Source organism: Ovis canadensis, chromosome 8, assembly GCF_042477335.2.
Source record: "Ovis canadensis isolate MfBH-ARS-UI-01 breed Bighorn chromosome 8, ARS-UI_OviCan_v2, whole genome shotgun sequence".
NCBI classification, from domain to species: Eukaryota; Metazoa; Chordata; class Mammalia; order Artiodactyla; family Bovidae; genus Ovis; species Ovis canadensis.
Genome location: NC_091252.1, coordinates 102663778 through 102684571, shown reverse-complemented (window position 1 = coordinate 102684571; position 20794 = coordinate 102663778). Strand labels below are relative to the sequence as shown.

The following is a 20794-nucleotide window of genomic DNA, read 5'->3' as shown; positions in this document are numbered from 1 at the left end:
AAATGCTCTGATGGCTGTGTGTCGTGATAAACACAGGCGTAAGAGAGACACTTGGTTGGCTTCAGAGACTTACATTCCTGTTGTAGCGGGGCTGTGCCTGGCACCGGCACAGAGGCACCTGCTCCACGCTGCGGGTATCAGGGTCCCATGGACAGAGTCCCACTGGCCGGGTTCCGTGTGGCCTGTCTCACCCCAGAGTGGACAGCCTCTTCCAGACATGCCGGGAGGGGCCAGCGCTGTGGGAAGGGCTGACGCGTCAGCCCTCGAGTGTCTGCAATACACTGTTAAATACTGCGGTTCGGGTCATGTAAGGAGGGGAGTCGCGTTTCCGCTGTCTTCCGGTGCTTTTAACGCCCCGGTTGCCGGGGTGGAGGTTCGCCTTCAGGGACGCAGCCTCTGCCGCCTGCAGGGCGTGCACTAACTCCCCTTGAGTGGACTTGGCGGTCTCTGCGGAGCCGCGTCCTCGTCCACTGTGAGGCGGCCATGTCAGCGACTCGCCTCTCCCGTGGCCGTGCTCCCCGCAGCTGCTCGGAGTGTCGTGAAGGACCGCCCGCTGGTTTTCCGCAGCAAGATACGGTCGTCGGGCTACACGGCTGCCCCGCGGTGAGTGGACCGCCCAGAGACAGACCATGGCCTCTGGACGCAGGTGCGGGTGTGGATGGAGGTCAGTGTGTGGACCCCAGCATGACCCCATCGCAGAACAGAGGCGGCAGTAGCAAGCGTTTGTTGAGTGCTTACTATGTACTTTGGGGCTTCCCTGATAGCTCAGTAGGTAAAGAAGCCGCCTGCAACGCAGGAGGTGAATGGGTGGCTGGCTGGCTGGCTGGGTGAGTGGGTGGTTGATGGATGGATGGGTGGGTGGGTGGATGGGTGGGTGGATGGTTGGATGTGTGGATGGATGGATGGGTGGCTGGGTGACTGGATGGATGGGTGGATGGGTGGAGGGATGGATGAGCATTGAATGGGTGGGTGGTGGATAGATAGATCCTGGATTCATGCCTCAGAACATCTGCACACTAGTCCAGGCCCTGAGCCTGCGTGCTGGCTCAGTGGTGATGCCATCTGCTAAGTGTGGACTCCTCGGGTTCACTTTACTTGGGTGGGTCTTGCATGTGGGGCCTGTGAGGGAGTCTAGGGGGCAGGGACCAGGCCGTGGTCAGTCCTAAGTACTAGCCCCAGGGTTTGAACTTTCTAGAGAAAGTACAGGGATATTCTAGGTGGGGTCAGCAGGTGAGGATGTGTTTTGCTGTGACGTCCTCGAGGCAGTGAGGACAGGCGGGGAGGTGGCAAGGCTGACGGGCTGCCTGCCTCCCTGCCTGGGTGCTTCCTCCTCCTGGGCCTCACCCAGCCCCCACCGCCCTCACGCAGCCTCCCTGAGCCCTGTGCTCCGGGTGGGGTGGGCCCCCGCCCCAGTCCGGTCCTCACAGGCCGGTGTGCATGTCCTCCCCTGCCTCATCCAGGCCTGCTCCCGGTCACTGCCCAGCGGACTTGCAGAGTCTGCAGCAAGCATAGCCCCCCGCCCCGCCCTGTCTCTCTCCCAGGGCTCCAGACCTGGAGCTGAGATGTGGGGTTGCCCTGCATGCCTGGCTGCAAAGTGATTATCTTAGTTTTTGTCTAGGAACCAAAAACTTGTAGGAAAATAGCACAGTGTTCTCCAGAATTTTAAAACACAAATACACTTATGTCCCCATTAGTGAAATAGCTGATATGGTTATAGAATTAGAGGGTTAGCTGTCAAAATTAAAGTGATTAAATGTTCAGTTTATTACTAACTTGGGATATGGGAAGCATTTATGAATTTATGTTTATTTTTTCACTGCAAAGTAGGTCTCTTAAGCTTAGAATTTTTAATCTTTGAATGACGTGGAGTTCTTTCCACAGTGCAACTATGTTTTCACCAAAGACTAGCTTCAAAAATGATGGTAAAAGAGCTTCAAGATGCAAGAGCAATTACAGGTGGTATGTAACCTAGTTTGTATCCCAAGCAAATTTGAAATAATTTGGAGGAACTCTTTAGACAGTTTAATTGATTTTTTTCAAACAGAGATAAGGCCTTCTAAGTACCTATGTGTAAATAAATATGTACCTATACACACACACATATGTATATATTATTTTTGTATCTGTCTGTTCTTTTAGATAAATTTAAATCATATTAATCATTTTTCAGACCTGCTGCTTAACTATTTAGAAACATTTAATTTTTGTTTAAGTGTCATTTCGGAGAGCATCATAGCTAGCGGTTATTCTAAGCGTCTGAGGTCGTCATTGGGCAGGAAGTCTGAGTGGGCATGGTGCTTGGTGCCATTCTGGGTGGCCTGCGATGGGCTCGTTGGCTCGGAAAGGCTTCCTTTACCCAGCGGCCCTCAGCCCAGGGCTAGCTGCCTGGCTCTGCGTCCACACCTGTCCCCGTGTCCCATGATGCTGGACGAGTTCTGCAGATTCCCTGGGTCCGTTTCTCTGGACAGGAAGGTGTTTGGGGGCCTGCGGGGCCCCCAGTTCTGCTGTTAGAGGTGACGCCATTTACGCAGAGACGGTGGGCTGTGGCACTTGAGCGGCTGCTCATTCCCGTGAGCGTCACAGCTGTGCCTGCCGTCGCTGGCTCGCAAGTCGCTGCTGGGCCTGACTTGCCACGTTTCGTCTCATTTCTGGTCCTCTTTCTGCCCCGTCTGCTGTTCCCACGTCAGCAGGTCGTTGCTACTGAGTAGGCGTCTCCAGCAGATGCCCTCATGCCCCGTCAGACCCTCTGAAGCATCCATGGTCGAGTTTGGAATGCAGCCCTGGGCTCTGCAGGGCTTGGATTTCCTGTGGTGGTTTTTCCAGGGAGTTAAAATTTTTTTTTCTTTATCATAAAGGATGTTGGATTTTGCCAAATGCTTCTTATGTGTCTGTTGAGATGACTGTTGTTTTTATCATCTCTTTTTAAAATGTGATGTATCACATTGGTTTGTGAGTGTTGAACCATCTTTGCGTCTCTGGAATGAATCCCAGTTTGTTGTGTATGATCCTTTATACACATTGTTAAATTCAAATTTGTGATATTTTGTTGAGGACTTTTGCATCTATATTCATCAATGATATTGGCCTATAATTTTTCTGTAGCATCTTTGTCTGGTTTGGGTATCAGGGTAAAGGTGGTGTTACAGGTAAAATTGGGAGTGTTTCATCTCGTCAAGTTTTTGTAATAGCTTGAGAAGGACAGGAATTGGCTCTCCTTTATGTGTTTGGTAGAATTCCCCCATGACGTTGTTCAGTTCTGGACTTTTTGTTTGCTAGGAGTTTTTAAGTCACTAATAAAATTTCGCTGCTGGTGACCATCTGTTCAGGTTGTGATTTCTTCCTGATTTAGGGTTGGAAGGCTGCGTGATTGCAGAAATCCACCTGTCTCTTCCAGGTGGTCGCGGTCATTGGCGTGTAACTGCTCACGGTGCTCTCTAGCGACATTTTCTGCCCCTGTGGGACTGGCTCTCAGCTCTCCCCTTTCGCGTCTTGTTTATTTGGGCCTCTGTCTTCTCTTCTCGATAGCCTGGCTAAACATTTGTCAGGGTCGTTTTGCCTTTTCAGAAAGCAGCTCTTGTTTTGCAGATCTTTTCGGTGGTTGCCCTTTGGTCTCTCTGTTTCTCCTCTCTGATCTTTGTTGCTTCCTTTCTTTTGCTGACTTGGGGTCTGTTTATTCTTCCGTTTCTGGTTCCTTTAGGTGGAGGATTAGATTGTTTGCTTGAGGTTTTTCTTGTTTCTTGAGGAAGGCCTGTGGTGCCCGAAAGCTCCCCTTTATAACTCATTCTGCTGCACCCCATACGCTTTTGGAAAGCGGTGTTTCCGTGGTGCTTTGTCTCGAGGTGTTTTCTGCTCTTTTCTTCGCTTTATTCTTTGACCCATTTGGTTTTAGTCGCTTGTTCAGTCTCCATGTGTCTGTTCTTTTCACATTTTTCTCCTGTGATCGATTTCCAGTTTCAGAATATTTTGTTTAGAAAAAGTGCTAGATGTAATTGCTGTCCTCTGTGTCTTGTCGAGACTTGTTCCGTAGCCCAGCGTATGATCTGTCCTGGAGAATGTTCCATGTGTACCTGAAAAGGATGTGTGTTCTGCTGTGTTTGGATGAGGAATGTCCTATAGGTATCTGTTAAGTCCAGTTGGTCTATTGTGTCATTTAAAACATGTTTCCTTATTGATTTTCTGTCTGGATGCTTTGTCCTTTGATGTCAGTGAGGTGGTGGAGTCCCCTACTGTTATTGTGTTGTTACTTTCTCCCTTTATGTCTGTTGATATTTGCTTTATATGTTTAGGTGCTATTTTATAGAGTTCATATGTGTTAATGAGTATAATATCTTCTTGTATTGATCCCTTTATCATTATATAATGCCATTGTTTATTTTTTAATAGCCTTTGAAGTCTGTTATGTCTGATTTGAGTATTGCTGCTAACTGTCTTATTTCCATTTTCATGAAATATGCTTTTCTATCCCCTCATTTTCAGTCTGTGTATGTCTTTAGCTCTGAAACAAGTCTCCTGTAGGCAGCATATACGTACTATTTCATGGTTCTGGATGTAAGCGTTTATATGTGTGTATATGTACACACATACGCAGACGCTTATATACATCCGTAAATGTTATGGAATGAACCTGTCCCTGTAGACAGGGGGCTCTCGCCTTGTTTCTAGTGTATTTCTATCTCTAATGTTGCTTTGGACTTTGCCTTAGCTGTTTCCTCTGGTCTTCCCTGAAGCAAGGAGCGCCCTTTGGAGAGTCCTGCGCCCAGCGAGCTGAGCCGGCAGCTGGCCGTGGCCCGTGGCCAGGCCCTGCTCTGTGTTCAGTATTCAGGTATGCAGCCCCAGCCAGAGCTCTGCTCCACTGCAAGCTTCTTGTTTTGCCCATTGTTCCATTTAAAACAGATTTTAAAAATCTTGGTTATTTGAAGTCACATGACATTGTTTGAGTCTAGATCAAAGCTTGCTTCCCCTGGACTGTCCCTAGGATTAGCCCAGGGCGTCCACGCGTGCCCTGAAGCTTCTGGCAGCAGGTGCTCTGGTGTGGTTACGAGCTGGTTCTGGTTATAAGCTGGTTCTGGTTATAAGCTGGTTCTGATTATAAGCTGGTTCTGGTTACAAGCTGGTTCTGGTTATAAGCTGGTTCTGGTTATAAGTTCTGGTTTGGTTATAAGCTGTTCCAGGTCTATGCTCTGAGTACGTGGCTGTCTCCTCCATGAGCCCCAAGGGAGCCTGGCAGGAGGCCTGCATACAGAGGCTGGTTCATCAAAAGAGAGGCTACAGAAGAGCCTCCCCTGCCCCCTGGAGACCTGGTCTCCTTCTTCAGTGGGTGGAGCTGGTCTTCAGCTGAAGACCTGGTCTTCAGTGGGTGGAGCCTCCCCCCAGGCACACTCGGCTCCTGGCAACCACTCCCTCTCAAGGGCATCCAAACACTTTTACTTCCTTTCTGGGAACTCAAGTCAGGAGGCAGCTCTCATCCAGGTAGCTCCACCATTTAAGCTCTTTTCAGAGTTAAACATCATTTCTGGTTTCCAGATTTGCTTACAGGTGAGAATATGCCTTTGCCCAAGTCCAGGGTCTCTGTGCACCACCCTCCACCCCCACCTCCTTGAGTGTTTGACCAGCCGTCTGCCCAAAGCAGCCGTCTGCCCAAATTCGAAAGGTTACTGACTTCCTTTTGTGTTTTTTTTTTCATAGAATTCCAGCCTGCCAAAGAATTTTTTGAATAATTTTGGGAAATTGGATATGTAGTATTATCAGTAAATATTTATGTGACACGTGATATGCTTACCAAGCATGTGACCACAAACGTGGGGCCCTCAAGGCTGAATATCACGGGGGACATGTGTAACTTACTAAGCCTTACTTTAGGGCAGTGTTTAGACGGAATGGCTGAGGCAAACGTGTCCCTAGGAGGAGGCGTGGGCGGCTGGGGCCCGGCTGTTCGGGGCTTCCCAGCAGGTTCAGGCTCAGATCCTGGTGCTGCCTCTGACCAGCCCCACGTCCTGGGCAGGCCCCTCAGCCCTAGCCCTCGGCTCCTGTCCGTAGAAGAAGCTGGGCGTGACGTGAGCCCCGGTGGGCCCCGCACGCCCAGCGACTGAGGGCTGAGGAAACGCAGTTCCTGTTTCAGGTTTCCTCACTGCCTGAGAAAACGAGCGTCAGGCTAACTGAAAAGTTCTGTGATTTCACCTGTTGCGAGCGTGGCGCCTCTGGGCTGTGCTCTATGAGGCCTTCTCTCACTGTTTCGAGCAGGAGATGGACAGCGGCTGGCCTGTGGCTCGGCCGACCACTTGTTCCTGGTCTGCGATGCTGATCTTACTGGGACGCCTGCTGTTTTGTCAGGTAAGACGGAGAATTTCAGTTAATGTGGCTTCGTGACTGTTTTTCTCTTGCTACCAGGTCAGGTCCTTTGGCCAGACACTGAGGCAGACGCTGAGATGCCGAGGTTTGCAGCGGAGGAAGGGTTTACGCAAGGCAGTCCAGCGAGGAGCGGGGAGCGCAGAGCTCAGGCCTGCTCCCCAGGGCGGGGCCGGGCATTTGCGGGGCCCAGGAGCAGGGTGGTCTTCGGTGCAGGGGGCAGGATGGGAGGTGGGGGCAGGGTGAGGCAGTTGTCTGCTGCACGGACAACTCAGGGTTGCATGCTGCTTTGTGGGGTGTGCGTTCAAAAGCATGAGGCGATGGTGGCATTCTGGGCCCCCTGATGTCGGGAGGTCAACTGTCGGACACCGGCACAGGCCTCGTTTTAGGGTCAGTGGTCCCAACAGGCTTGGCTGGCTACACACAGCTGATTCCACATTCCTGTAACTATAGCGACCCATATGTCAGAGGGGTTGTCTGTCGGGTGCTTACAGGGTGAGCTTGCTCCGTGAGGGTGGTGACCGGTGGAGGGTTTCTGATGCGCCTCCCTCACCTGCTGCTCCGTTGGATGAGCTCACGGTTCCTGTTTGCCCTGTGGGTGTGGCTTCAGGGGGGCCTTTTCAGTCCTCTGGGGCACAGATTCAGCCTCGTTATGGTCCCGTTGTTAATCTGCAAGCGCCACGCTTGTTCCCTTCAAGCAAGAACAGACTGGCGCTGTGGCTGCCTGGGGGAACAGAATGACCAGATGGCGCCGAACCCTGCTGCGCCGAGCAGGGGCAGCAGCACTTGTGGGGCCAGAGCTGGAGGCGCATTCGTGGAAGGGGCCCCGCGGTGCTCGGGTAAAACCCATCTGGGTAAAACCCAACGTGGCTGTCTAGTCCAGGGACACCGGGGGCCTGGTGACGCCGCTCCCGGGAGGGCGCACCTGGCTCCGGGTGGGCTGCTGGGGGCGGCTGGACGGGTGTGAGTGCGGCCTGGGAGGACCACCCCCTCATGCCGGGTGGAGGGCAAGGGGTGTAACAGCTAAACCCTGGGGTCAGTGGCTTCAGAAGGTTAGACTGATTAAGATTTCATGGAGTACGGTGGAGCTGTAGACACATGCAGTCCTATGACGGGATGGCACTGAGCCTGGAACCCCTGCTGCTGTCTCTCGAGTTCTGTGTCTGCCTGAGGGCTGCCCATTGGCCCCCCTCCAGGGTCCTTCCTGTTGGTAGGCGCCTGCAGCCTGGCTCCCGACCCCCATCACTGCCCCTATGGTCCTGGGGCGGGGCTAGGGTCTGGGTTGTGTGTCCTGGGGGGAGGGCTGGGTCAGGGTTGTGTGTCCTGTGGGGGGGAGGGCTGGGTAAGGGTTGTGTGACCTGCGGGGGGGCTAGGGTCAGGGTTGAGTGTCCTGGGGGGCTGGGTCGGGGTTGTTTGTCCTGGGGGGAGGCTGGGGTGAGGGTTCTGTGACCTGGGGGGGGCTGGGGTCAGGGTTGTATGACCTGCGGCAGGGCTAGGGTTGGGGTTGTGTGTCCTGGGGGGCTGGGTCAGGGTTGTGTGTGCTGGCAGGGGCTGGGGTCATGGTTGTGTGTTCTGGGGGGCTGGGTCGGGGTTGTGTGTCCTGGGAGGGGCTGGGGTCGGGGTTGTGTGTCCTGGGGGGGGCTGGGGTCGGGGTTGTGTGTTCTGGGGGGCTGGGTCGGGGTTGTGTGTCCTGGGGGGGGCTGGGGTCGGGGTTGTGTGTCCTGGGGGGTGCTGGGGTTGGGGTTGTGTGTCCTGGGGGGGGGCTGGGGTCGGGGTTGTGTGTCCTGGGGGGTGCTGGGGTCGGGGTTGTGTGTCCTGGGGGGGGCTGGGGTTGGGGTTGTGTGTCCTGGGGGGTGCTGGGGTTGGGGTTGTGTGTCCTGGGGGGGGCTGGGGTCGGGGTTGTGTGTCCTGGGGGCCTGGGGTTGGGGTTGTGTGTCCTGGGGCACTGGGTCGGGGGGTGTGTGTCCTCTGGGGCTCTGGGTCAGGGTTGTGTTTCCTGTCCCTGTGGTCCTAGGGCGCTGGGTCAGGGTTGTGGTCCTGGGGCGCTGGGTTGGGGGGTGTGTGTCCCAGGGGGCTGGGTCAGGGTTGTGGTCCTGGGGCGCTGGGTCGGGGGTGTGTCCTGCCGCTCTGCTCTCGAGCGCATCCCTGCTGCCCAGTCCTGGGGCTTTAGCCATCAGTGGTGGGAGCCGTCCGCCGTGGCTGTGGGGAGAGGACACTGAGGAAAGCGGGGCCTGGCGGGGTCCCTGGGAGGGCACGTGGCTCAGCAGGGCCTGGGGTCTCTGTGCTCACCCTGAGGCCAGTGTCTGCACAGGCCTCGGGGTTCTGGAGCTTCCGGTGTCCAGGGCGGAGCTTGGAGGAGAAGGTCCCGTTGGGTCCTGTGGTCACTGGGAGTCGCAGTCTGTCCTGACCCTCGGGCGGGAGCGAGCAGCCTCCTGACCCATCTGCTACCAGAGAGGGGCGGTGCTCGTTAGCGATGAGGGTGTGCGGGGACCGGAGGCACGGGTCAGCTGTGGGCCAGGCAAGGGAGCCCCGCTGAATCTGCCTCACGTGGCCTCGAGGCCTCTGGCCGCGTTGGGGAGGTGGTGGCCCGAGCAGCCTCGTTTGAGGCTTGAGCTGGTGCATCTGGAGCTCGGTGTGTCCAGCTCCCGCCCATCCACGCAGCCCGGCTCTGGCTCCGCAGGAGCTCCCGGGAGCCCGCAGCAGAGGGCAGCAAAGCCCTGTCTGGTGTTTCTCCACTCGGTTGGTCCTGGCTCTCCGTTTCCTCAGGGTCGTGTTTACACGTGTCCATCCTCCCAGGATGGTGTCCCTCCTTCTTCCTGTGGGCTCTCTGACCGGGGTGATGCGGTGATGCTACACCTCTCTGTCCAATCTCAGGTTCCCGAGTGTGGTTCACACGCTGAGCCCAGGGTGCGCGCGGACGTCTGGGGTGAGCTCGCCGAGACAAGACTGTCCCCTCGTCGGCTGTTCTTTCTCTGCAGTTTGTCACAAAGCGTCCGACATGGGAAGTCCGAGACGCTGGATCGCGGGCCCAGGGGTGGCATGTGGAGCCCGCCCAGGGCAGCGCAGGGCTCAGAGGTGCAGCCTTGCTCAGCGGGAGGCGTCGCTGGTTTTCCCGCCTGCGTGCGCACACCGTGGCCCGCCTGCGTGCGCACACCGTGGCCCGCGACAGCCCGGCCCGGCCCTCTTGGTTCTGAATCTCCTCTCGCAGGACCGCAGTTTTCTCTTCCCAAGCTCCACGTGTCCGCCTCCGAGAACCCTTCCCGGCAGGGGCTCCTCTGCTTCCCAGTGGCCGTGGGGGCGGTCCTGGGTGATTCCAAGGTTGCTTCCCGGCCGTGATGGCCTTTCTAAGGAGTTGTGAGGGCAAAGTGGGTCCAAAAATTAGGTTGTGTGTGGGTTCAGAGGCGGAGATGGCTGACGCCAATCAGAGAGGGCAGGGCTGGCCGGTGGATGGGGGAGTCGGAGGGGCCAAGACAGAATCCGCAGCGGGTCCTGACGCTTCATTGGGACCGAGCGGACCAGCCAGGCAGCAGGTGCCGGGTCAGCAGGGGCCAGGGACCCCGCACGAGCGGCTGTGGTCTTGCCCCTGGTGCAGCCCCCTGATCTGGGCAGCGTTTCCTCTCCCTTCCTGAGCACCCGCTTATTCCCTGGGAAGGGAGAGGACAGACCAAGTGATAAGCGGTCCGTTATCTGCAGGTCTAATTGCTCAGACACTGTAACCGTTGGCCAGCATCGTCGGCTAACACCTTCTCCACAAACTGTGTTTGGCCTCTAACCGAAGCAAGGGCGTCGGCTCGCTGGGGCGCTTGGCTGGGAGACGCTGCCGGGGTCACTCCCCTCTGGACGCGGCGGCTCTGCTGCCCTGGGGGGCTCAAGGCCCGCTGCCCTGGGGGGCTCAAGGCGCGCTCTTCCTCTCTGCCCTCAGGTCACGACGGGGCGGTGGGCAGCGTGTGCTGGAGCCACGGTGGCCGCTGGGTGCTGTCCGCCTCCCAGGACGGGACGCTGCGGGTGTGGTCGGTGCGCGGCCCGGAGCTGGCGCTGCGTCTGGTAACGGGGCCCTGGCGCAGATGGCGGGCGGTCGGGGGCCCTGCCCAGCTTCTCCTGCGCAGTCTCCGGCCCCGCCCGGGGGGCAGGGGCAGGCGGGCAGCACGGTGTGTTCACATGGACACGTGACACGCAAGCACACGCAGCACACGCGCGCACACATGTGCACATGCAGTTGCATACGCCTGACGTTTGCGTGGTCCGAAAATGGCGGAACAGTAGTAAAATATGGGAATAATTTAAATACAAAAATAAGTGTGATTCTATAGTAGAGGCGATAATAACGCTCACAGGACAGTATGTGGGGGAGACTTGTTTTGGGGAGAAAAATGCCTTACTTTAGTGATTTCATAGGAGACTGTTTGGAGACAAGGGAAGGGAGTCAGGAAGACAGGTAGGGGACAGGTGACGCGGCTCTAAGTCACCAGGCTCCTCGCTGGCAGGAAGCGGGTTCGAGGACGCTGCTCGCACCCATCCTGTGAGTCTCGTGAAAGGAGACTTGAGTCCTGGGCGCTGCTCGAGGAAGGCTGGTCACACCCAGGATGGCAGGCAGGGCCGAGGGGAGAGGGGGTTGGCTTTGGGGCCCAGAGTCCTGTTGACTTCTGCACCCTGCACGGGCTGGGCCGTGTCATCGGAGGAGCAGACGCCTCAGAACCAGGTTTAAAACAGGTGGAGAACTCTGGCTTCAGTGCATGTCCTGTCGGGTTTCAATGTTCTTTCCTTTTAGAGTTTTTAAATGGCCGGAATTCCAAACAGTCACTACAGTAGAATTTTAATTATGTAGCATCGTTTACAGAGTCAGGAAGAAGCACCGAAGGTTGCACGTTGGTTCTACCAGGAGGCATTCTGCACATTTAGAATAAGTGGATGTTTGTGTTAGGATGAGAGGGTCTCCTATTTATAGCAGTAGAGTTTTTACTGACACTTATTTGTTCGTGATGATGACTGATTCTCACTGCAGGGCAAAGACACGTTCCCTAAGCCTGTCCAGTCTGCACAGTTTTATTACATGGACGCATTTATCTTGGCTTCCTCGGGCCCCGAGGTCCAGCTGCTCAAGCATCACATCGACACCAGCAAGGACGACTTACGAAGGTAGTGCCCCCTGTGGTTGGGGACGCTGTGTCTCAACCGCGCGTCGGGTGTAAAGTAACAGGGTCCAAGGTGTCATCACACCCTCCTGTGATCGGAGTCCCTTCTCTGCATGTGGAGCTTCCCTGGGGTCCAGGCCTGGCCCTCGGGGAACTCACCAGTGTCCGGGACTCCGGAAAGGGGGCCGCTGCCCTGGTTCAGCAACAAGATTAACACGTTTTGTATGTGAGATTATCACCGTTTATAGTGAGTTGAGGTGGTTGCAATGGTCAAGAATCAACCTGCCAAGGCAGGAGATAGGGATTCCATCCATGGGCTGGGAAGATTCCCTGGAGAAGGACATAGCTACCCACTCCAGTATTCTTGCCTGAAAAATTCCATGGACAGAGGAGCCTGGTGGGCTACAGTCCGTGGGGTTGGAAAGGGGCTGATATGACTGAGTGAGCACACGTGCGTGGAGCGTTGCATACACATCCACAGATGCGCGTGTGTGTGGCCTGCTAGACGCGTGCCGGGGCACACCTGACTTGGCAGGCACTGATGCTTGGCTGTCTTTGTTTTCAAAGCGTTTAAGAAAATGAAGCCTGCAGAGAGGACCAGAGGCCTCCCCTCTGAGCCCCGCCCCTCTGCCACCTCCCGAGACTCACGTGCCCGCGCCCACCCTGGTCTCTAGCTGCTGCTCACCCGGGTGTCTGTGCAGCTTGGTGGGCGGTTCATGTGTGACACACCTTTGATCACCACCATGCTCACGAGCACGGCCGCTCCCTGTGGGTTTACCTGTTGGGATGTGTCAGGGGACAGGAGGCCGCCACAGCTCTTCCTGGTTCCCACATAGAGACACCTCGCTTGTCCCAGTGGGGCGGCCCTGAGCTTCCCTGCACGCATCTGGCGGTGGGCCTTGTGGGCCGGGTGGGCATTTCTGGACTCCCTGCTCCGGCCTCCCCTCAGGGGGCGCATGTGGCGCCCAGCAGCATGGTGGCACCCAGCAGCGTGGTGGTGCCCAGCAGCATGGTGGCACCCAGCAGCGTGGTGGTGGGCTCGCACTGCTCTGAAGGCGGTGCCCTCAGGCTCCCCTGTCCTGCGTCCTGCAGAGTGGGGGCCCATCAGCCAGTTCCCTGCCTGTAGCTGACCAGCTGCTCACTGTGTTCACACCGTGATGTTGGTGTTTCCATCAGGTCCTGCCCACCACCCTCTTCTGGGTGGCTCTGTCCTGCTTTTGTCACTCTGCAGAACAAGGTGGCTGCTGTAGCTCCAGGCATCACATCTGTGTTTCTCACGGCAAGATGAAAGGGAGACTTGTTTAGGCCTGCATGCCTCAGGGACTCAGGAACACCCTGGGTGTTGGGTGGGGCTGGTCTCATGGACAAGCTGTTTGCCTCTTGTCTTGGCCCCCTCCCACTTCCCTCACCTCTGACCCAGAGTCCCCCTGGTGCTGACAGCCTCGCCTTGATGGGCACATGCCAGCCTCCAGCACTGGGGACTCCTGCACCCCGGGCAGGTGTGGGGTTGGGTCGGGAACACCTGCACTTTATCCAGGAGGCACTCCCGGGCCTCCCCCACCGCAGGGCTGTCTGCACCCCGTCTGCTCACACGACTCTTCTCTCTGAGACCCTTCCTGGGCCGTCCTGTCCACAGTAAGTCGCTGCTGTCACCTCTTCAGCCGTCCTGCTGTGTGGCTTTGGGCAGTCTCTCAGCAGGACGCACGGGGGTTCATGAAATCTCTGCTGATCATTAAGCTTCATTCCCAGACTTCCCCTGAGGCTTGGCCTGGCTTGTCCCTGGGTCTGCATGTGGCCTTTTCTCCCGGGACGTGAGGCCTGTCCCCGCCCCCAAGTCACCCCTCTGGGCACCACTCTGGCTGGCTCTGCACCAGACCCCTGCCCCGCAGCTGCCTCCCTGTGGACGGGATGGGCCGACAGCCGGTTCCATCCACACCTCAAGTGTCTGAGAGGTTTGGACTCTGAGCCCTAACGGCTTGGCCATTGCGTCACTCTGCCAGCAAAGGTCCGTCTCGTCAAAGTCATGGTTTTTCCAGTCGTCATGTATGGGTGTGAGAGTGGGCTGTGACGAGGGCAGAGCACCAAAGAGTCGATGCTTCGGACTGCGGTGCTGGAGAAGACTCCTGAGAGCCCCTTGGACTGCAAGGAGATCCAACCAGTCAGTCTTAAGGGAGATCAACCCTGAATATTTGTTGGAAGGAATGATGCTGAAGCTGAAGCTCCAGTATCTTGGCCATCTGATGTGAAGAGCCAATTCATTGGAAAAGTCTCCGATCCTGGGAAAGATTGAGGGCAGAAGGAGAAGAGGGCATCAGAGGATGAGGTGGTTGGATGGCATCACCGATGCAATGGACATGAATTTGGGCAAACTTCAGGAGTTGATGATGGACGGGGAGGCCTGGGGTGCTGCAGTCCCTGGGCTTACTCAGAGTCAGAGCTGACTGGGCAGCTGAGCAACAGCCGCAGATAACTTACAGCCACTGGGTGCCTTAAGCGTGTAGAGCTTCCCCAGGGGCTCAGGTTGCAAAGAATCTGCCTGTAATGCAGGAGACCCCGGTTTGATCTGTGGAGACTTGCTCTGCTGAGTCGCTTCAGTCGTGTCCGACTCTGCGACCCCGTAGACGGCAGCCCACCAGGCTCCCCCGTCCCTGGGACTCTCCAGGCAAGAACGCTAGAGTGGGTTGCCATTTCCGTCTCCAGCGCATGAATGTGAACAGTGAAAGTGAAGCCGCTCAGTCGTGTCCGACTTCTTGGGAGTCCATGGACTGCAGCCTATCAGGCTCCTCCATCCATGGGGTTTTCCAGGCAAGCGTACTGGAGTGGGGTGCCATTGCCTTCCCTGGGAGTCTTGCTAAGTATATACAATTATTTTAAAATTAAGAGAAAAGTTTGTTTTCTCATAGATGGGGATGAATTCCACTTGGCTATGTATATAGTAATATTTTTCATGAAGTTTTACTAAAGGAAAAGCTAGAATTGCCTGAAGGATAACTTAGGTAGTCAACGTGCTACCCAGTAAAATTTATTATTAATATTTATTAATTAAATATGATTGCTAATATTGACATGAAAGCATTTATTTTAAAGTTCTTGAAGGTAGACTCTCGGGTAGTGGCGAAAGGGGAGCCAGGAGATAGAGCGCCCTCCACCCTCTCGCAGGTACAGACAGAAGAGCTGGTGCGTGCCGGTGTGCAGGCTCCTCTCGACCGACGCCACGGAGGTCACCAGCTTGTCCGCAGTGAATGACTTCCACTCTTGTATCCTTTCTCCTGCTCTGCGTCCGATGTTTCCGCATCCTGCCCATCATCCTTCCGGCAAAGGCTTGTGCTGAGGGTCCAGGCTCCAGGCTTGGGCTGAGCACTCGGGCCTCATGGAGCTCAGGGGCCTTTGTGTAACGGCTTCATCTCAGTAATGAAAAGAGCCCCGGAGGGAAAGGGAAGCTGGACGTGGGGCGCCTGTGAGGTAGAGCAGAGTGACGGGACCTGAGGTTTCTGGTCTGCTCGCGTCTTGAGTAACAATAGTTTAATGCATTTAAACAGGACATGGCTACACTTACCACATGCATCCTTTGATGAACTGAAGGGCGTACCCCATCTCATGTGGAAGATGGCAAAGTTACAGCAGTGAGTTTTTGTGGTTCCATCATCATTTTAAATTAAAGAGCATTGACTTTATTTAGAAACAAAGCTCTGATCTTTAGGGAGATATCTTATAAACTTTAATTCAAAGGTACAAGATTCTTTTGAAAAGTTTTATTCCTGAAATTTCAGAAGGACTGATACAGGGTATTAGAGGTTCTAGAATATTTTAATTAGAAAGGTAATTTTTTTTATGCTAGGACCTTTTGCTAAAAACACAAAAACACTTAGCAGAAACGTGTTGCTCTGACTACTCTCTGTCCTTGAGTGAGGACCCTGAGCACTCGGCTTTAGCGCTGGGTTTGTTGTTAGATCTAATAGCACTTTTCAATTCTGTACTTCTCTGGCGCGTATACATTTTGTGTTTTGGCCACACCACGTGGCAGGTGAGAGCTCAGTCCCCTGATCTGGGATTGAACCCATGACCCCTGAAGTGAAGCATGGAGTCTTAACCACTGGGCTGCCAGCTTAGCCACTGTCCCTCCTGGTCCCTGTGGATGAAGCGTCCTTGCCGTGTGCTGCGTCCACGGCTTGTCCTCCATGCAGGCAGCCTGACCTGGTGGGAGGGGGCGCCGTTCACTTCCACAGCCTCCCTGTCTAATCTCTGGCTCAGACCCGTCTTCAAGCTTAGTGCCTACATGCGGGACAGCCATTCCGCCTCTTGATTTGGGTGTTTCCTGACATCTCAAGCCTTGCTTAACTCTCAGTGGACCTGGGCCTGCAGTGTGGAAACCTGCACGCCTGGCCTCCCTGTCCTCCCAGCAGCTCTGGCCAGGCGCCTGGGCTCAGGTGGGGAGCGGGCTGTGGTCAGGACCGTCCTGTGGAGCCTCAGGGTATCGTCACTGGTCACTGTCCATGCAACCTTCTGCTGAGAGAAGTTCCCTAACTGAGCCCCAGACCTCGTGCTTACTGCCGGGCGGAACCGGACCTTAGAGGTTTTCGACCTCAACGTGGGCTGCAGTGCGGCCGTCATCACAGGAGCCCATTCTCGGCCCGTCCACCAGATCTGTCAAAATAAAGTGAGTGACCTTCTGACCGCCCACAGCCTTTGTAAACTTTGTGTTTAAGTGTTTAACAAACTCATGATGCACTCTTATAGCATTTTGCTGCTAAAAGCAACAGTGGTTTTTATCGGCCATGAAGCTATTGCAGGCCTTGATGTTTGATGTTAGAAGGCGTTTGGATGCTGTGTCGAATGTGGGTGTTTGTACCTTTGTCTTTGATGATTTTATGGTCCCAGTTTTTGATTTTACCACTTTCAAATGAAAATGGTCCCGTTTCCATTTACCACTTGGCGGTGGTTTGGGTGCTTGCAGTGCTGGGTAGATTCTGCAGGGATGTGAAGCGGCCTTTGTGGATTCACGGGTCTCACTGTCCGGTGCAGCTGGTGTGTCTCGACGGAGGAAGAGTTCAAATAACACACAAGTGGGCGTTGGAGGCCAGGGACTGAGGAGGTGGCCATTCTGATGAATTCATTGTCTCACAGTTTAGTTCAAAAGATGCTTTGTTGCTCAAAAGAACAACAGAGACTTGTGAACAGAACGTTTGTTTTCAGGACTACAACTTTGATTTTTGATAGATTTGTAATCGCTTTCCAAATTAAGGATTTACTTTATAATGCCTGCAGAAATATGCATTATGGTTCAAGGATATTCTCCTGTTTTAAGTGAAGTCTTACTATATTGCTCAAAGAAGACTCTCTTATCCACAGTTTCAGGATGTTATTCGGGTTTAAGTGTCCATGTGATGGTGTGTGTGGACGGCGTGTGTGGTCTGACAGTTGGTGAGGTTCTATAAGTGGCTGAGTGGGAGGATAGCGCAGATCCAGGGCCGTGGAGCTGAATTCTCTCCAGTGGACTTTGGTGTTGTCCTGGGGGAATGGAGGCTGGGGGTGCTGGACCCAGAGTCAGACTGTGTTGGGGCAGTGGAGACCCCTGATGTGAGGGCAGTGGCCTGAGGCCCCACGTCCAAGCCCTGGGAGGGCCGTCTGGATGGCCTGTCCGCGTGGCTGCAGCCAGAGTCCGGGCTCCTGGCCTTGGCGGGCAGCGGCTGGGGGCTGAGAAGGGGAGACGAGCGTCCGCCCCTCCCGGGGGACACCTGGTCTTGGACGGGCGCCTCGAGGCTCAGACTGGGTCCTACCTGGACCTTTCCCCCAGTTTACCCTTTGGGGCTCGATAAGGAGGACATTTCCAATTAAGAGGAGGCTTTTCTGATTTGTATGATGTTTTCAGCTTGCTGAGTTATTGAAGCAAAGATTATTTTTTTGCATCTTTTTTTGGGAACAGACTCTTAGCTGCATAAAAACAGCAAAAATATTTTAAACACTGTGGTCCCACAGACGAATGGAGGCACCCTCGAAGAATGCAGTGATGCCGTGGCACTGCTGGCATAGCAGCCTCAGACCCAGCGGAGGTGTCAGGCCGCGTGGCGTGATGACGCCCCCTGCCGGCGCGGCCCCTGGGAGGGCTGTGGGGGGGTGTGTGTGTGTCTTTTACGGCTGGAATGCGGTTTGCATTTGGGAACCGTGATCTCACGCTGCTCATTTCAGAGTAAGATCTGCCAAGGTGGCATTCCAGATTGATTATTAGACCTGGTAGAGTTCTGGACTTTTCAGTGAATTTGATAATAGACTCATATATCTTTTCCATTATAAATCCATTATAAATCCTATTTTCTTTTTTGCATATTCTAACCTTAATTTCTTTCTGGAATTTATCATACAGCCATAAAAACTTGGTTGAAAGTTGGTATGTTAGAGATCAGTATAAGATTTTTCTTCAGTTTGGTTTCCAAAACTGTTTAAGTTGAAAATGAAAAGTATAATTTTGGTGTTTTGATACTGTTTTACTTATAACGTAAGGATAAAGCCTTGGCTTTAAAACAGTGGTAAAAACAATTATTTTAAACTTAGCTAACCAGATTCTGTCATATTTTAAGAGAAGTTATTTCATTTTGAAAAGTAATATGTTGCTATTTTGACTGATACCTTCCTCTCTGTTTACATTTCATAAAATAAGAAATTTTAACCTTTTGCATATAATGTTTTTCTCTGTTATAAGGATTAAATAATATAATGTATATTGATTTCTTATCATATGCTAAATTCACTAAATGGAAGCTATTTTTAAAAATATATATTTATGAGGGCTGGTGGACATTACCTTAGAAAACTCTTAATCTTCATATGCAACTAATTTCACACAATTCCTTTGTTCCCACGAGTGTTAAGGAGAAACCCATATAGAATTGTGCTTCCTGCAGTTGAAAGTCAGGCTGAATTATTGCAGAAATGATGTCTGCTTTCAAAGAAACTGTGGCCTGGAAGGTGGGAGATGTGGGAGTGAGTCACCCTCACTCATGCAAATCTGACTCTTAAAGCTCCATAAAGTGTGGCAGTCGCTCAGTCGTGTCTGACTCTTGTGACCCCATGGACTGTAGCCCAACAGGATCCTCTGTCCCTGGGATTCTCCACGCAAGAATACTGGAGTGGGTTGCCATTCCATTCTCCAGGGGGTCTGCCCAACCCAGGGATGGAACCAGGGTCTTCTGCATTGCAGGCGATTCTTTACCATCTAAGCCACCACTTAAGCTCTGTAAGGTGAGAGAAGAGAGTGCCCCCCCAGCCCAGGGATGAGAACAGGATGCTTGTGCTGTTCTGGAAGGTCGGGTCAGACGGCACTCAGCTGCAGCTGCACATCCTTCCACGTGGTCAAACAGAACTTAACTTCATGGGGCCTTCGAAGGTGCGGGAAAGAGAGAAGCAGGTCGACCTGACTCCTGCCGGAGGGGCTGGACGGGTCCCTGGGCCTCAGGTTCCTCTGCTCCCAGACTGACTCGAATATAAAATCCCAGAAGGGGGTTAACACCACGAACGCTCACCTCCGGAAGATGTAGGTGTGAGTCCAGCTCCTGGTCAGCCTTGGCCCCGGTCTACTCCTGCCTCTTCGGGAACCCTGCCCACCCAGCCTGCTGCTAAAGCATGCACCCCCAACTCCACGCCCGGCCTTCGGTTCCTCGGGGGCCCCGCTGACACTAACCCTCAACTCCACGCCCAGCCTTCGGTTCCTCGGGGGCCCCCCGACACACACCCCGACTCAGTGTCCAGCCTTCGGGACCTCAGGGGCCCTGCTGCCTCCTAGGTAGGGTCAGCTGTGCAGGCTGCCTCTGGCTGCTGCTCGTCTCTGCCTGCTGCCCTCAGGGTGGGTGTGGACTCTCTGGTCTCGGGTGAGGGGTGGGGCATCCGTGTGGCCGGGGCCGCTTTCCTGCACGGTGACACTGCTGCGGGATGCCCCGCTCCAGGCGGCACAGACCTGGGGTCACTTCCAGCAGGGGGCTCACCTCCTATCACCAGGGGGAAGTTCGGCAGGTTCCTCATTCTCAGTGTGCGTGGTCCCGGGGGCAGGTGTGTGCAGGTTCCCAGTCCTCGGTGTCCGTGGTCCCGGGGGCAGGTGTGTGCAGGTTCCCAGTCCTCGGTGTCCGTGGTCCCGGGGCAGGTGTGTGCAGGTTCCCAGTCCTCGGTGTACATGGTCTCAGGGGCAGGTGTGTGCAGGTCCCTTGTCCTCGGTGTATGTGGTCCAGGGGCAGGTGTGTGCAGGTTCCCGGTCCTCAGTGTACATGGTCCGAGGGGCAGGTGTGTGCAGGTTCCCGGTCCTCAGTGTACGTGGTCCAAGGGGCAGGTGTGTGCAGGTCCCTTGTCCTCGGTGTATGTGGTCCCAGGGGCAGGTGTGTGCAGCTTCCTCATCCTCAGTGTACGTGGTCCCAGGGGCAGGTGTGTGCAGCTTCCTCATCCTCAGTGTACGTGGTCCCAGGGGCAGGTGTGTGCAGGTTCCCAGTGCTCAGTGTACGTGGTCCCAGGGGCAGGTGTGTGCAGCTTCCTCATCCTCAGTGTACGTGGTCCCAGGGGCAGGTGTGTGCAGGCTCCTCATCCTCAGTGTACATGGTGTCAGGGGCAGGTGTGTGCAGGTTCCCAGTCCTCAGTGTACATGGTCCCGGGGGCAGGTGTGTGCAGGTCCCTTGTCCTCGGTGTACGTGGTCCCAGGGGCAGGTGTGTGCAGGTTCCCAGTCCTCAGTGTACGTGGTCCCAGGGGCAGGTGTGTGCAGCTTCCTCATCCTCAGTGTACGTGGTCCCAGGGGCAGGTGTGTGCAGCTTCCTCATCCTCAGTGTACGTGGTCTCAGGGGCAGGTGTGTGCAGGTTCCCGGTCCTCAGTGCACGTGGTCCAGGGGCAGGTGTGTGCAGGTTCCCGGTCCTCAGTGTACGTGGTCCCAGGGGCAGGTGTGTGCAGGTTCCCAGTCCTTGGTGTACGTGGTCCCAGGGGCAGGTTCCTCTGGCTCTTGTGCCTGAGGGGTCATTTTTCCCAGTCGCTGTACCCCAGGCCTCAGTGAGGCAGAGGGCTCTGTGGCCCCCAGGCCAGGCCACACGAGGTTTCCTCCCCGGGGGCCTGGGAGACGGCCAGCCCTGAGCCGTCCGCCATGTCTTGGTGGGGCGGGGGAGCAGGCGCAGCAGCCTGCGCTGTGTGGTCGGATGAGAGGCATTAGGTTGGGACGGGAGTTCCGAGGGATTTGATGGGGAAGGACTGGTTTTACTTCCTGAAAATAAACATCTGAATGGTATATGATGGATGAAAAGATGAGGGTATAAGGTTAGAGGTTTACCCCATGGCTTAATAGTTTTCTTAAAC

General features: G+C 54.8%; 1 protein-coding gene across 16 annotated transcripts in view; it reads left to right on the top strand.

The window, feature by feature from the left end:
- The window catches only part of WDR27 (WD repeat domain 27), a 183405-nt gene that overhangs the window by 29293 nt on the left and 133318 nt on the right, over positions 1-20794 (top strand). For 8 of the 16 annotated variants that reach the window (XR_011258873.1, XM_069599393.1, XM_069599394.1 and 5 more), the window contains 8 exons: positions 525-603; positions 1882-1959; positions 4728-4822; positions 6241-6330; positions 10268-10389; positions 11348-11481; positions 14637-14734; positions 16013-16134. Coding sequence is in view for 11 of the 16 variants with exons in the window: in XM_069599393.1 (XP_069455494.1) it covers positions 525-603; positions 1882-1959; positions 4728-4822; positions 6241-6330; positions 10268-10389; positions 11348-11481; positions 14637-14734; positions 16013-16134 (818 nt within the window). In the remaining 5 variants the exon portion in view is untranslated. Of the gene's footprint in view, positions 1-524; positions 604-1881; positions 1960-4727; positions 4823-6240; positions 6331-9323; positions 9664-10267; positions 10390-11347; positions 11482-12653; positions 12825-14636; positions 14735-16012; positions 16135-20794 lie in introns of those variants that run through there. The other 8 variants (XR_011258874.1, XR_011258872.1, XM_069599400.1 and 5 more) reach the window with 6 other exon arrangements.